This window comes from Conger conger, chromosome 16, assembly GCF_963514075.1.
Source record: "Conger conger chromosome 16, fConCon1.1, whole genome shotgun sequence".
Lineage (NCBI taxonomy): Eukaryota > Metazoa > Chordata > Actinopteri > Anguilliformes > Congridae > Conger > Conger conger.
Window position 1 is genome coordinate 22,441,950 of NC_083775.1, and position 15,253 is coordinate 22,457,202.

At 47.9% G+C, this 15,253-nt stretch overlaps 1 protein-coding gene across 7 annotated transcripts in view; it reads left to right on the plus strand.

Moving 5' to 3' along the window:
- The window catches only part of rbfox1 (RNA binding fox-1 homolog 1), a 417,007-nt gene that overhangs the window by 350,895 nt on the left and 50,859 nt on the right, over positions 1–15,253 (plus strand). For 6 of the 7 annotated variants that reach the window (XM_061223562.1, XM_061223559.1, XM_061223564.1 and 3 more), the window contains one exon: positions 5,234–5,476. In XM_061223562.1, coding sequence (XP_061079546.1) covers positions 5,234–5,476 — 243 coding nt within the window. Of the gene's footprint in view, positions 1–2,082; positions 2,208–5,233; positions 5,477–15,253 lie in introns of those variants that run through there. The other variant, XM_061223563.1, reaches the window with a different exon arrangement.

Consider the following 15,253-nt stretch of genomic DNA (forward strand, 5'->3'; position numbering starts at 1 on the left):
GTGAGTGTGTGTGTGAGTGTGTGTGTGTGTGTGTGTGTGTGTGTGTGTGTGTGTATGTGTGTGTGTGTGTGAGTGTGTGTGTGTGTGTGTGTGTGCAGAATGTACTGCAGAGAGAGCCCCAGGCTCTGCATTAGCACACTCCTGCAGGCAGTGTAACACAGCTGGCAGAGAGGTGTAAATGCCCTCATGCAGAGATACAGGGGGAGAGGAGGAGATACAGGGAGAGAGAGGGAGAGACAGGGAGAGAGGGAATAAGATACATGGAGACAGGGAGAGATACAGGGAGAGATACAGGGAGAGAAAGGGGGAGATACAGGGAGAGAGGGAGTGAGATACAGGGAGAGAGACAGGGAGTGAAGGAGTGAGATACAGGGAGAGAGGGAGTGAGATGCAGGGAGAGAGGGAGTGAGATGCAGGGAGAGAGACAGGGAGAGAGGGAGTGGGATACAGGGAGAGAGTGGGGGAGAGAGGGAGTGAGATACGGGGGAGAGAGGGAGTGAGATACAGGGTGAGAGAGGGCGTGAGATACAGGGGGAGAGAGGGAGTGAGATACAGGGGGAGAGAGGGGGAGAGAGAGGGGAAGAGAGGGAGTGAGATACAGGGGGAGAGAGAGGGGGAGAGAGGGAGTGAGATACAGGGGGAGAGAGGGGGAGAGGTGCAGGGGGAGAGAGGGGGAGAGAGGGAGTGAGATACAGGGGGAGAGAGAGTGAGATACAGGGGGATAGAGGGGGAGAGGGAGTGAGATACAGGGGGAGAGAGGGGGGTGAGATACAGGGGGAGAGAGGGGTGAGGTGCAGGGGGAGAGAGGGAGTGAGATACAGGGGGAGAGAGTGAGATAGAGGGGGAGAGGGAGTGAGATACAGGGGGAGAGAGGGGGGTGAGATACAGGGGGAGAGAGGGGGAGAGAGAGGGGGAGAGGTGCAGAGCACACAGAGCCGGGCCCTGCAGGAGGTGTCAGCAGGCAGAGGAGTCTCCACACGAGCTCAGGCTGGGGCCGGGGCGTAGCTTTGATCTGCCCCGCACAGACACCGTCATGGCATTCCTCCATCAATCACCATCAAAATAAGTCTGCGCTCACTCCCAGGTGTTCAAATCCACTTCTACATTTCCATATTTCACAGGCCTCAAGTGTTTTTATTTTAATGCCGGCGCTTTGAACGATGCCAGACGGGGTTTTTCCGCGTTATCCCGAACTTCCTTCACGCGCCCGGGCTCCGCTCTGGATTAGTTAGGCATACGGATATGTTTGCGACGTCCTGCGTAAACACCAGCGCTAAGCAGTTTACAAACAAGGATTAGCCGTCCGCGCCCGCTAGAGTTTCAGATCCGTTCTGTCGGCTCGAGCGCTCCGCGCCAACCGCTATTGCTAAAAATGGGAATTACTTGAAAACTGGCCTCGCGTAAATGCCATTCGGGCTCTGGAGATAAGGGATTTCCGTGACGCACCGTCTGGGCATCGTTAGCTCCGACGACTCCTGTTTGTTCACAGCGGTGCGTGAATTATAATTACGGGACGAGGAATAAAAGATTAGCGGCGTGCGCAAAACTCAAGGAAGCGCATTCGCTCAGCCGAGGTCCGAGTTATCGCGGTTATTGCGAGGAGCGCCTCCCCCTTTTATTAGATCCACGGGCAATAAGGTACTCTGAGATTTGGTAGCAGAAACGTAAACTAGCGTATGTGGCCTGCTGTGTGCGCAGATACACGCAGGAGTGCCGGTGTAACCCGACACACTGAGCACATGCGTGGCTGAGGCTTGCAATCCTACACCCCGCCGTCGAGAGAGAGAGATTGGAACGAGAAAAGAATGAGGGGGAAAAAGCAGGAGAGTGGAAGAGAGAAATAAAACAAAGGGAAATGGCAAAAAAGAAAATGAAAGCAAAGAAGAAAAATGGGAGGAGAGGAAGGGAGGGAAAGGGAGCGAGGGAAAGTGAGAAGGAGAGCGAGACGGGAGAAAGCAAGGCACGGTTTGGACAGAGAGAGTGGGAGGTCCTAGCTCCCTCCTTACTGTGCCCTCCTTCCTCCTTCGCTCCCTCCCACACACACACACGCTCACACACACACACACACACACACACACAGGGGCGCAGCAGCAAGAGCGCACGCCCTCATCTATAATTGATGCTCGCTCTGGGCAGATGCTGCAGGGCCCGGGACTAAAACAGCTGCTTAGTTTATGGAGGAAAAAGAGAGCAAGATGGTGGAGCAGGTATTTTACTCTCTCTTTCTCACTCTCTCTTTCTCTGCTCCCTCTCTCTCTCATTCCCTTCTTTATTACTAAGCGTGCAGCTCGTTTTTAACCCCCTTCGCCCTGGGCTGTCTGTGTTGTGGGTTAAGGGAGTGGAGAAGATAGCCTTGCATTTCTTTCTGGAGTCAGAAAAAGAGGAACCCCCTTATTTTTCTTTAACTTTTTCTTCTTCTCTTCTACTTTCTTCAAGCTGTGTGCCTGGTCATTTTCCTCTCTCTCTTTCTCTCTCTCCCTCTCTTTGTCTCCCTCCCTCTCTCTCTCTCGGCTGTTTGTCTCAAGATGCTGGTTACGTGTCGGGAGCAGACGCTCTGTAGCCCCCTCGGCTGCTGAAACTTTGAGCTGGAGCAGAGCCACAGTCAACTGTAACGCGAGAGAGAGGGAGGGAGGGAGGGAGAGAGAAAGAGAGAGAATGACGGGGAGAAAGGAGCGCGTCCTTTGGTCTCATTGTCTTTCCCTTCTTCTCATTGTCCACTATTTACCAAGTGGTCGCGTGTCTTTACTGTCTGTCCGCAGTGTCACTGAAGGACCTGCGTTTCTCTTGTTGTTCTGCATCTCGCCCTCGGTGTGTTAACTGTGTGAAGCTGGTCAGAGTCAGGGTGATGGGGAGACCATTATCAGCACACAGTGACTGCGCAAAAGAAACTTTATCAACTGAAAGTTTCTCGTCGTGTTTCGTGAGAGTGGGAGAAGGTGCTATTCAGGAATGAAATATTTGTGCTTTCTTGTTCCTGAAAAATGTACATTTCAGCAAATTGACACCGTAGTGTTCTACCGCTGAGCGAGAAGCTCACGACTGTTTCTCCCATGCCACGTACAGCATACTTCAGTCTTCTGAAATGTGGTTTTCATTAGATTACAGGCCAAAAACATTTTACAAAACCTGACTGCCTGCCAGTCTTTGTTCTTCCCCTGTTTGCCAACAACCTTTTTCTTGGCTTTTCCTTCTTTTTTTTGCTCTTCTGTTTTTGCGGGGTGCACCAAACCTCACAGAGGCCAAAGTGGCGGAATGAGTCTAATAGAGGTCTCGACAGGTTCGGCTGACAGGGGCTGCCACCTACTCTCGCCCCTCAAAAGCTCGCCTCAAGAGAGACACACTTTCGGTCCCCGTTTCTCACATGCTGGTCCCTGTGATGTGCGAGGCTCTATAGTCTAGCACCCTCCGCTAGCCGTTATTGTCAGTGTTAGCCTAATTACTGTAAGGGAGCTGAGAGTTTAGCGCCATCAATTAGAAGCTAGCGTTAGCATTACCCCAATTACCACAAGGGAGCTAAGGGTTTAGCACCCTCAGTTTGATGTTAGTGTTAGCGTTAGCCAACTGTGACAGAACTGAGTTTAGCACCCTCCGTTAGATGTTAGTGTTAGTGCTACCCTAATTACCACAAGTGAGATGAGAATTTAGCGCCCTCAGTTTGATGTTAATGTTAGCGTTAGCCTAAATACCGCAAGGAGTTTAGCACGTTCCGTTAGCTGTTAATGTTAGCGATAGCCTAATTACCACGAGGGAGCTTGAGCGTTTAGCACCCTCAGTTAAGCGTTAGCATCAGCCAAGCGTCAATGGAGCAGAGGCGCGGGATGAATTGGAGGCTGCGGTGTTAATGCATAACAGCCTGATCTCTATAACATCTGTGTGAAAACTCTGAGAGAAACAGCAGGGGGCTTTTTTCTTCTTCTTTTAAAAAAAAAAACCACTCCTTTACTTTCCTAAGCCACCAATTAATCTATTTTTAAAAGATGTTATTTATTGTCTGGTGTTTCTTTTTTCATTCATTTATAGGTTAACTTGCCTGTGCCTCTCTCTATGCCTGTGTTGTATACACTCACTACTTTATTAGGTACACCTACTTATTTGTGCATTTATGTACATTTGTGCACTCTTACATTTAGTGCAATGTATTTACCTTATTTACCTTAAACACTACGCTACAGGCCGCCCTGATCTAAGTGACATTGACCGTGGAATGATTGTTGGTGCCAGACAGGGTGGTTTGAGTATCTCAGAAACTGCTGCTCTTCTGGGATTTTCATGCTCAACAGTCTCTAGAGTTTGCAGAGAATGGTGCAAGTTCTGCAGATAAAAATGTCTTGTTAATGAGTGACGTCAGAGGAGAAGGGCCAGACTGGTCAAATCTGACAGGAAGGTGACAGTAACGCAAATAACCACACATTACAAAAGTGGTATACAGAAGAGCATCTGAACACAACACAGCAGCAGAAGACCAATAAGTCAAAAAAAATAAGTCTAATAAATACCTAATAAAGTGTTCAGTGAATGTATAGTATGTTCCAGTAATGGAGTAATCCCTCTTTTCCAAGAGGGTATGGCAAGGAGCTTGCACAAGCTTTCTTTTCTTGAGGGGCGTAGGGATGGGGATTGGGGAGGAAGGGTGCAAAAGGGGTCTCCACATAAAATATTGCAAAGCAATTTCCCTTGCAAAGTGCCTCGGCTGTCAAAGTGGGGTTTCTGTGAATCCATTTGAGTGAGATTTGCAACACCCCCCCTCCCTTCCCCGTCTGTAGATAACCCACTCCATAGAGTGGCAGTTCAAGAACAGAAAACATAGTATTACATCTGGGAGGGATGCGGTTACACTCTGTTACAACAAACAAAACCTGCGCTATGTTAAAATAACAAACCCCAGTCTGTATGGAATTTAAAACAGCACAGTATAGAGGGCAGCATGCACTATGTGAGTGTCCTTTTTCATATATTGCACATTTGTATATTAGAGAATAAATTGGAATGCCTGAACACTGCACATGAATGCAGATTAAGATTTAAAAATGTGTGTGCTTTATAATGTGTGCCAGTACTTCTTATGCCATTGCAGTAAATATTTCCGATAAATAAGTACTCGATTTCATGCTTAAATACCTACAGACAGAAATTGTTCCTAACCAGAATGCACCTGGTTTCACACTGGTGTGACCTCAGCATTTACTCTCTCTCTCCCTTTGTCTCTCTCTCTCTCTCTATGTCTCTCTCTCAGGGTAACCAGGACGCCGCGGCACCCCCGGAAACGATGGCCCAGCCTTACGCCTCCACGCAGTTCGCCCCCCCTCAGAACGGCATCCCGGCCGAGTACCCGGCGCCCCACCCCCACCCCGCTGCTGACTACACGGGCCAGACGGCGGTGCCCGAGCACACGCTAAACCTGTACCCCCCCGCGCAGACGCACAGCGAGCAGGGAGGCTCCGACAACAGCGTACAGACCGTCTCAGCCACAGCCACAGTAAGCGCCCCGCCCTGTTGCAGCCCTCTTACAGAACCGGGGAGTGTCTCTGTGTGTGCCCCACCCTCTTACAGAACCGGGGAGTGTCTCCGTGTGTGCACCGCCCTTTTACAGAACAGGGGAGTGTCTCCGTGTGTGCACCGCCCTCTTACAGAACTGTGTGACCCCGCCTACTTAGAGAACAGGGGAGTGTCTCTGTGTGACCCCGCCTACTTAGAGAACAGGGGAGTGTCTGTGTGTGCACCCCCTCTTACAGAACAGGGGAGTGTCTCTGTGTGTGCCCCGCCCTCTTACAGAACAGGGGAGTGTCTCTGTGTGTGCCCCGCCCTCTTACAGAACAGGGGAGTGTCTCTGTGTGTGCACCGCCCTCTTAGAGAACAGGGGAGTGTCTCTGTGTGTGCACCGCCCTCTTAGAGAACCGGGGAGTGTCTCTGTGTGTGCACCGCCCTCTTAGAGAACCGGGGAGTGTCTCTGTGAGTGCACTGCCCTCTTAGAGAACAGGGGAGTGTCTCTGTGTGTGCACTGCCCTCTTAGTGAACAGGGGAGTGTCTCTGTGTGTGCCCCGCCCTCTTACAGAACAGGGGAGTGTCTCTGTGTGTGCACCGCCCTCTTAGAGAACAGGGGAGTGTCTCTGTGTGTGCACTGCCCTCTTAGAGAACAGGGGAGTGTCTCAGTGTGTGCACCGCCCTCTTAGAGAACAGGGGAGTGTCTCTGTGTGTGCACCGCCCTCTTACAGAACAGTGAAACTCCTGTCGGTGCCGTTCTGACACGCTTACTATAAACACACCTTCAGTGGTCATTCTTTTCCAGTGTAGTGGAGAAGCAGAGTCATCCAGTCTGGCTTATTTATTCATTGAGACAGAGTACAAGAGATTTATATTTTATGTAATACAAAATGTGACATGTTATAATGCATGCCATTAAGTGGATTAAATAGACTGGTATTAATTTGACTGCATGCATTGTAGATGTACCGTATGTGTTAATATCGGTAATATATACTTTATGTGTAAATGTAGTGTCCATGATATGAAAGTGGCAGTGTAGATTTTTTACAATGATTGTTTACATATCTTTGCACTGGGCCTGTATGCCTCTTTTGGACTCTCTGTTCCAGGTTAACTTAGCATTGTGTCACATTGTACGAATGTGACGGAGAGTTTAGCCTGCTCTGTGGAGGTGAATCAGTCAGCTGTCTCACTAATGAACCACGACGCCTGCCACACATTGTTAGATTTGGGCCTGATTGACATGGCCTCTCATTTCTGAGTTTGAGTTTCTCAGACAGCATGACTGTAGTTAAATTCACAACTCATCAGGACAAGTGCTGAGGGAAAAACTGGCCTAAAACAGAATTTATTTTTCTGCGCCGCTCATGCAAATGATTTCTGGGAATTCTTAAAATGCTGTGAAAAATTACAAATTGGACAGCATTGATATGGTGTAGATTACACGGTGGTACTGTTAATTTACGCCCCCCTCTCCTCCTACCACATGGTAGTGTCCTCTGGCTATGGCAGCCCACCCGGCCCCCCACAGACCCAGTTTATGTTCCCAGTTACGCTGAATTAGCATAGGGGCCTGTCAGAATAGCTCACTTTTAAGCAAAGTGAGCTGCTGGCTTATAGAAAGAGGTCTATGAATATGGCGCCAGAAGATACAGGGGCCCCCCTCCCTCCCTGATTAAAAACCTATGCATTGTGGTACAGCTCATTCCAGAACACAATATAGTCTATTATATGACTTTTTTTATTGGTAGGAACATTGCAGTACATTGTACATAGCACAGCTGTCTCGAACAAAATGAGTGTTGAGATTGCGTTTGTAATTGTTGGCTTTGAATTTTGCAGTTCAATGCAGAAGCCAGAGCAGTTGGAAGTGGAGCCTGTTTACCATTCGGCACTGGTGGGATGAAGCCAGACTGGAGTTATATACACCATGTAAACTCATTTTAGCAAAACCAAAACATTTTAACACAAAAAAAAAAAACTTTCAGCTGTTTAGGAGCCACTTGCAGGCGGTTTTGAATTTAAGTCTCCAACAGCTCCTGTCAGATTGAAAAAAAGTCAAATTAAATTATTTCACTCCATTTTTTGAAAAGTAATAGACCAAAAATCCAGCTTTAGTGCAGAATACAGTTAATACTGTACCTAACAGTACACATTCTTTTTCAAGGCTTTGACTGTAGTTGAGCGTGGCTTGCTTCTTTAACACGTGTCTTCACTGTAGACCTTTAGCGAACGCGGAGGTGCACGCGTTGCGAAAGACTCCAGACGCAGCCCCGCACGTTTCCTGGCATTCAGATGCCGACTCGGCGGTAGGAAAAGAGGGAAAGAGGGAGGGCACGCGAAGCCAGGAGGGCCTGGAAATACATCTGGAAATGCCATTTTGGCTCCGGCCGTTCGGGGCTGCAGCGAGAGGGCTGAATTACACAGACTTCCAGGAGAATGACATCATCGGCCAGGAGCGACTCGTGCTGTCATTCTTTGCCAGTTTCTCATTCTCTCTGTTGAGAGGAACGGGACTTTGACCCCTCCTCTGACATTGTGTCTGTGATTTATTCCATTACAGGAGGCCTCTGGCTGGCTCTGTGTCAGGTCTTCGTTTTATTTGCTTTTATTTTTTGGTACGGATTGTATTTCTTTAAATGGTTGGGTCTAAAAATGTGCTGAAAGTCTGTGGTTGGGAGCGCTTGAATCTGCTGTTGAAGGCGACGTGTGATTGGTTCCCTGGGCTTAGGAACCAGGTTTTTAGCCGGGTGAGCGAATCACACGGCGTGTTATTGTGTTGGTTTTGTTATTATGAAATCCAGTCACAGACCACACCCATTGCACCAGCCAAAGACAACTACTTTCTTTTGCCTGGTTTAAATCAACATGTATTCCAAACTATGACATAGAATGTGTTTCTTTTTTCCCTCTCAATAGAACAGTTTTGTGAGAAAGGAAACAAAAAAGAACCAAAACGCTGACTGTACCTTCATTTGTTTAGGTTTAATATATTTTTTATGAGTGCCATTAGTCTCAGACATGATTTGTGAGACAGGATGTCATGCACTCCAAATGCCAGCTTTGTTTTTAATTTCTCGTTAGATGTTAGCACTTTTGTCTTTTTGTCTCTTTATTGCGTAATTACGGCTCCCAGAAAATTCAAGAGAACAACACAAACCCGTAGGCCTGTAGCGAACTTTATTGCGGCTGCACTCTTCTGGAGTGAGAGTGATTATTCCCAGAGTAACGCAATGCACAGAGAGCGCATTACGAAGCCGGGCTGTGGAACAGGAGCTGAGGTGGTCAGAAGGCCCGTTAAGCCAGCTGCTGTGCAGGCCTAACCAGAGGGGGCCGTTCTCAGCGCAGTTAAGACACTGTTGTTGTTTTACAGTCTCTCTGAGATCCTTCAGCAGGGCATCTGGTGATTAAATCTGTAAAATGGCATCCGCATCCTGGCTGTGCTCATACAGGGACTGACCACTTTGTCACCCTGGTTTGGAGGAATCCGTTGACCTGCGTTATCATTCGAGAATAACCCCTCTGGCCAGTCAGATATCTGCAGCCTGTACTTTGGCTTTCTCTAAGGATAGATACTTGACTATTAAATAATGTGTTGTGTGGTTCAACCGCAGTCCAGGGACATAACTGCCACTTCACCTGGTGCCTGTGCTGAGCCTGTGATGGGAATGGTGAGTCAGTCTGTTTCTCAGTCAGTCGTAATGTTCGTTGTAGCTCATTTTTACAGTGGCACTGTCGCAAAGACGAACCTGGCATTGTGGTCAATGCATTGTGACAAAGATCAACGACCCTTTCGGCATGGAAAGGGGGAATAGGAGAGGAGAGGTGCGCCCCAATACTCAGAAAAAGCATCCTCCGTTCCTCCACTCCCCCCTCATCTCCTATCCAGAAGTATGTGGAGGGAAGGAGGGGAGGAGACGAGTGGAGGAAAGGAGGATACATTCTGTCCATCATTGGGATGTACCCAAGGTGTCGAGGAAGGGGTCAGTCCGTGACCTTCAGTGAGCCCCCCTCTCTTTCTCTCATCTCTTTTCCCTCGTCCCTATCGGCGAGTATCCTTCCGGTCTCCCTGCCAGCCGAATTATCCGCGCCCGGTCCCAGAGCCTGCAGAAATCCTGTCAAACAGGGCGTATACATGGGGAGGGTAAACAGTGGGCTCGTGTTAAGCTCCCTCTCGTACATGCCAGCAGAGCCAATCGGCAGTGGAGGAGGAGGAGGAGGAAGGCGAGGGCTGTTTGAGGAGCCGCGGGAGTCGCCCACCTCGCGTAATCCCCTCCAGAAGCTTCCGGCACTCGATCTCCACTCCCGCCACGTCCCTCTCCGCTGCCGCTGGAAGGTGCCGCTGTTCGCTCAGAGGGTTTACATAATCCCCTCTCTGTCCCACGGCCTCTCTCAGAGCCTTATCCACGTGTCTCCGTTGTTGCAGCCCCGCGTGGAACCATTTCACAAGCGCTCGCTTCAGTTGACTGTACAGTACGTGGGAGCGTTTTTGAACATAGCTTTATTTATTGCTTAATCTGCCCCTGCTTATTAAGATTATCTTGGTTGTGTTAGGCCTAGGCTGTTAATAGCGCACTCAGCATGTGGAATACTGACTCTGCAACAGGGATGTAGAAACACAATACATCCCTTTGCCTTTGGCGGGGGGGGGAGGGGGGTGAATATTATGTAATTACGTCTGTATTTTTTTGCCCACGACAATATGCTGCGGCTCAGTTTCTTCAGGATCTAATGAAACCACACTGAGCCCGAATTTTTCCATTACCTGTGTCGGAAAAGTAATACCTTTTCAAAATGGCGAAACGTGAGCTCTCTCCCGAATTACAGTGTAGGCCAAACTCAGGCCTTTCAGCGCCGTCTCCCATTTCCATGATGTCAGTGTTATCATTTCATTATTTTCTGTTGGCTCATCTGGCAGATGACCCGTTTGGGGCAAATCGCTGATGATACGAAGATAAAAGGCTGGAAGCCAAGCACTGTAGCTGTAAACATATTTAAATTTTCGCAATTTGTATTTTGCAGGTTCTCAAAAAAATCTATTTCAGGGGTTCCCACGCTTCTTGGAAATCCGTGGAAGTCGAGGAATAAAATCAAGGCTTTGATAGTTCTTGAAGTCATCATGATTAAAACAACTTATTGACCACATCATGTTTGAATAGGTTTTAGAGAACTTTTCTGAGAGGTTTTTAGCATCCTCCTAAAAGATTTGCATCTATTCTGGAGTATTGCCTTTGAAACTGATGCTAAAGCAGCATTTATTTTCATGGATGTTTTGGCCTTTTTGGCCTTTTAGCTTTATTGGTCTGTTACACTTGGGAGGAGTTGCATAATTGCCCGTAGCTTTGCCTAAGAAGCGAGGGGTTTAGCTGACGGGGTCATCCGTGTCCCTTCACGCACCAGCAGCCCTCTCCCGTTGCCCGCGGTCCACCTGCGGTCCACCTGCGGTCCACCCGCGGTCCACCCGCGGTCCACCCGCGGTGCCTGCGCACGCGTTGTACACAGCGGCTTCGCAGCGAAAGAAACCAGCCACCGACCGTACGTCCTCACAGAGAGAAGCGAATTTCAGCTCTTTGAGGGATACTTTTAATGGCTTTTTCCTCTAAACCGCCAGATAACAGCCCGCTGTATTGGCGAGGTGCTAATTCTCATCGACATTAGTGAAAAACTTCAGGAACCAGCCTGGAGCGCAGTTAAGCAGCAGAGGCACTGGATCAGTAAATACGGGTCGGCGGAAAGCTGCACTCCATTAATTGTCAGAAGTGGGGAAAAAAGGAAAAGAAAAGGTGATTGAGGAATGCTAATTGCAGACATATTTATGCGCAGCCATACAGCCGCGTAGCGTGGGTGATTAATGCAGTGCTGCGCCCCATGAAGATCCACACCTTTTTGTTTTCATGTGTGTGTGCGTGTGTGTGTGTGTGTATGCGCATGTGTGTGTGTGTGGTGTGCATGTGTGCAATCAGTTCCTAATGCAGATGGAGATGGGCGGGGAGGGGAGTTTAGGGTGGAGTGGTGTGTGTGTGTGTGGTGTGTACGTGTATGTGCGTGTGTGTGTGTGTGCATGTATGTGCGTGTGCATGTGCGTGTGTGTGTGTTTGTGTGTTTTAGGGGGTCCATTGTTGCTTACTAGCTGATTTCCTGCTCTGAAGCCTGTGGGCAAACAGGCTTGGATTGTGTGATTGAGGAGTGAGAAAGGGTGTGCCAGAGCCCCCCTGAGATCAGCTAATTAACAGCCCCCTTCTCTTTACCACCATTCAGGCTGCGATCCACCTGAAGTGAACAACGTAGCAAAAGCAGCGTGCTAAACTGTCTGTTGTCTCAAGAACAATTCCGCCAGATACTGACAAAGCAATGCCAATGGCCCAAGCATGACAAGTTGGCTAGATAAGGATTTTGAGTTAAGTAACATGCCATTTCGTTTATGCAAAATGACAGGCAGCATCATTAGAATAAAAAGACTATCTCACTTGCAGTTGCAATGCTATCCCTATTAGTGCAGGATAATGGAACATTTAAATCTATTAAATAGGTATAATGTATTTCTTTAATGTGGTTTCTCTTGACTTAATGCTCATGGTAATAATTTTGTATGTCTCTCCAAGAGGTTGTCTTGCAGGTACGGACTACTCATAGGAATACCGAGACTAACAGAGTTAAGAAGGAAAATTGAAGATATTCTGGCCAAAATTCTGGTCTGTCACAAATTTCAGTTTGTGCTTTACACAGTCAGCTCCCACCTACTTATCTAATCAAGTGAGAACCAGCTGAAGGTTATCCAAGAGAAAAAACTAGTAACTCAGCCAAGATTGTTTTGTAAACCTTGTTCACCCAGGGCCAAGAGAATTTCGTCCCCTGGGTTTTGATGCATCACAGTTACGGTTGTTCAAGACATAAAAAAAAAAAAAAATAGTTCCAGGAATCTAGACTATTTTGTCCACCCGTGATATGAGTTTGCGATTGGCTGAAGGTACTGCTGTGGTATAGATGATGCCTGCAATAGAATCGGCAGGTGAGAAAAGAACAGACAGCAGATATCTCACCGCTCATTTCCTCTCCGTTGTAGGCCCGTATCTTCTCTCCCAACTCCATTTGTTGGATCAAACGCACACCGGCCTGGTTTTTTATTTAACAGCAGTCATGACCCTCGATCAAAGCCGTGTGGGCAGAGGAGCTCTGCCGAGCGAGGAGAACAGGAGGGGTCATTTTGGCCGAGCCGCTGACCAAAAGAAAGGAGATGGCCATTACTAAAGAGACGGCTTCATCACCGCGCTGTCCGCGGGAAATCGATCATGTCCGCCGAAACGTGGCTAGTTTTCGAGATGGCCGAGCCTCCGCCTGACCCTCGGTGCACTTTGTCCTTAACTCAGAGTGACACGTCTCATTTTTATCAAGAGAGACATTACAGGACGCTGTCTTTCAGGGGGGAAAAAGACACGTAAACGAGGGTTCGGATCCGTGAATCCCTTGTTGGTGCTCAAGAGAACGTGTTTTTCTGGAACTTTCTCAGACATTGTGTCATGAATACACTTTTTTTTCTGGTTGCTGTCGTTGAAAACCATTTGCCTGTTGAACACTTGTCCCTCCCTCGCACTGTGACCGGGGTTACAGAACTCTACATTTCTGTTCTTGCATCTCACAGCCCAAGACAGCCAGAAATTGCATTTATATCAGTGGGAGCGTGCCATATTTTATACCATTGTGTTCCACAGCCCCATAGTTTCTGCAGGATTTTGCAAACCGTATAATTTTCCGACCAGGGGTGTGCGCCTGCATCAGACCGGGCTGTCCAACACACACAGTAAAACGACAAGCTCAGCATCTCAAAATGTGCTGAACCACGGTGAGTTTCAGTCTACTGTCGTTTCTAATTCAGCCGTCCCGTCCCTTCCCAATCATGGAGGATGCAGTATCTTTCCATATCACGGTCGAAAAACCTGCTCATGTCAAAGAACAAAAATGAGGCATTAACGGATTTTTTTTTTTTTGCACATTTAAAGTTGAATTTGAATTCACGCGAAGCTGTTCCGAACGGGTCTCTGTAGCGCCGTCCTCGAACGAACCGGCTAACGGTAACCGTTTTGGCTAAAGTGCCGGCCTGCATCTTTCCCCTAAAGAAGCGCCGCTCGCTGTACGGGGGGGGCAGACAGATCAATGCGCGCTGGCGACAGTGAAACGGACGTGCCGTCAGGTTCAGACCAATTACACGCACATCAAACCGGGTAATCGAGGCCTGTGAAACTATGCAATTTAGAAATCGCCTAAACTGGAATCTGTTTGGCAATAAAGGGTACCTGAAGTACAATAATGCAAAAAAAAGCTACTGGCATTTACCCATTTACAGTTGTAGCCTTTTATTATTCAAAATTAACCGTATATTTCCTTTGGGGAGGAGGAGGAGGTGAGAAAGACCTTGAAAATGCTCCACAGAGGAACGCTGTTAAGTTGGAGACACAGAAGAGCGCAGGGTGGATAAATACACCCCCCCCCCCCACAACCTTAAATACACCCCCCTTCCCCTAACGCTGGGTTTATAAACACTTCTAAAAGCCTCCTGTTTACCACTTTAATAGCTGCGCTCTCTTTAAGGTGGCTGTTAAAGAACCCCCTGGGGAGGCAGCTTAGCCCCCACTGTGCCTCACCTCATTTACCTCAGACACAGTGCCCCGCTGTCAAGGCCAGATCAGATCAGACCGTCTCTGTCACATTCAGCCCCTCCCCCCTCCTTTGTGTTGCATTCACCGGCAACCTTGACCTTTTTGTGTACTTTTACAGCTCGGTTCTTTTGTCTGTTTGTTTTGTCCCACACATGTGCTTAGGTCAGATGCTGTGTCTTGTCTCTCCCCCCCCCCTCCCCTAACACCACAGTAAAGCACTAAGTGGCCCTCTGCCACGACAATAAACACTGTTGCTCAAGTGTATCTTCTCTTGTGTGGTAGCTACAAACTGCGCCCCTCTGTTTTTTAACAGACTGCCAATGTCTGGTTGACCAGGGGAGTCAGAAAGCAGGCAATGGCCATACCCACAGCCGAGCGCGGTCACAAATCCATACCTGCCTGCCGGGCCCTCTCAACTCAGTGGAGCAGCGGCTCCCACAGACCAGTCTGGTGGATTGGGTTATATTAGGTTATGCAGGGTTAGGGCTCAGTTCAGTCTTGCTCAGTTGTGAACCATCCGTAGTTTGAATGACACATTAAAACTGATTTCTGTTTGTTTCTTTTTTCCATACGCATTTTTACTCATTTCAACAACCTCCAAATAGGTTTCGAATAAGAAACTAAAAAATGAGTACTTACACGTTTAATTAAATTGTGATTTGTGTAATAGGAGCCTCTTAAGGAGGTAGAAAATTAACTGAATGAAAAGTTTTGCGGCAAAAGGAACTGTGAGATCCAGACTTTGAAACCGAATGCACCTGTTTCGAAAAAACAAGCGAATTGTTGTCCTCTCAAATCCAACAAATCAGCAAATAATTTTCTCCAGTTTCAGACAAATCAACAGTGCACTTATTCCAGACAGACGCTGTAAGCCGTGCTTTTTTTCTGCTCCACTTCTTGAGGTTATGGAATACATTAAATATCTAAAGAAAGAAAGCTTTTGCGCTTTCAGAAAATGACATTTTATGAAGCTCCTGTTTTTTAAATGAATTTACTTATTTTTTGAAGGATGTCTTGTCTGCATTGTTCGGTTACCCTTAATAGCTTCCTCCAACCTTGATTTGTGTTTCTTCAAGGCAGTCCGAGGTGTTAAGTGGTGAGACGAACGCGTCTCT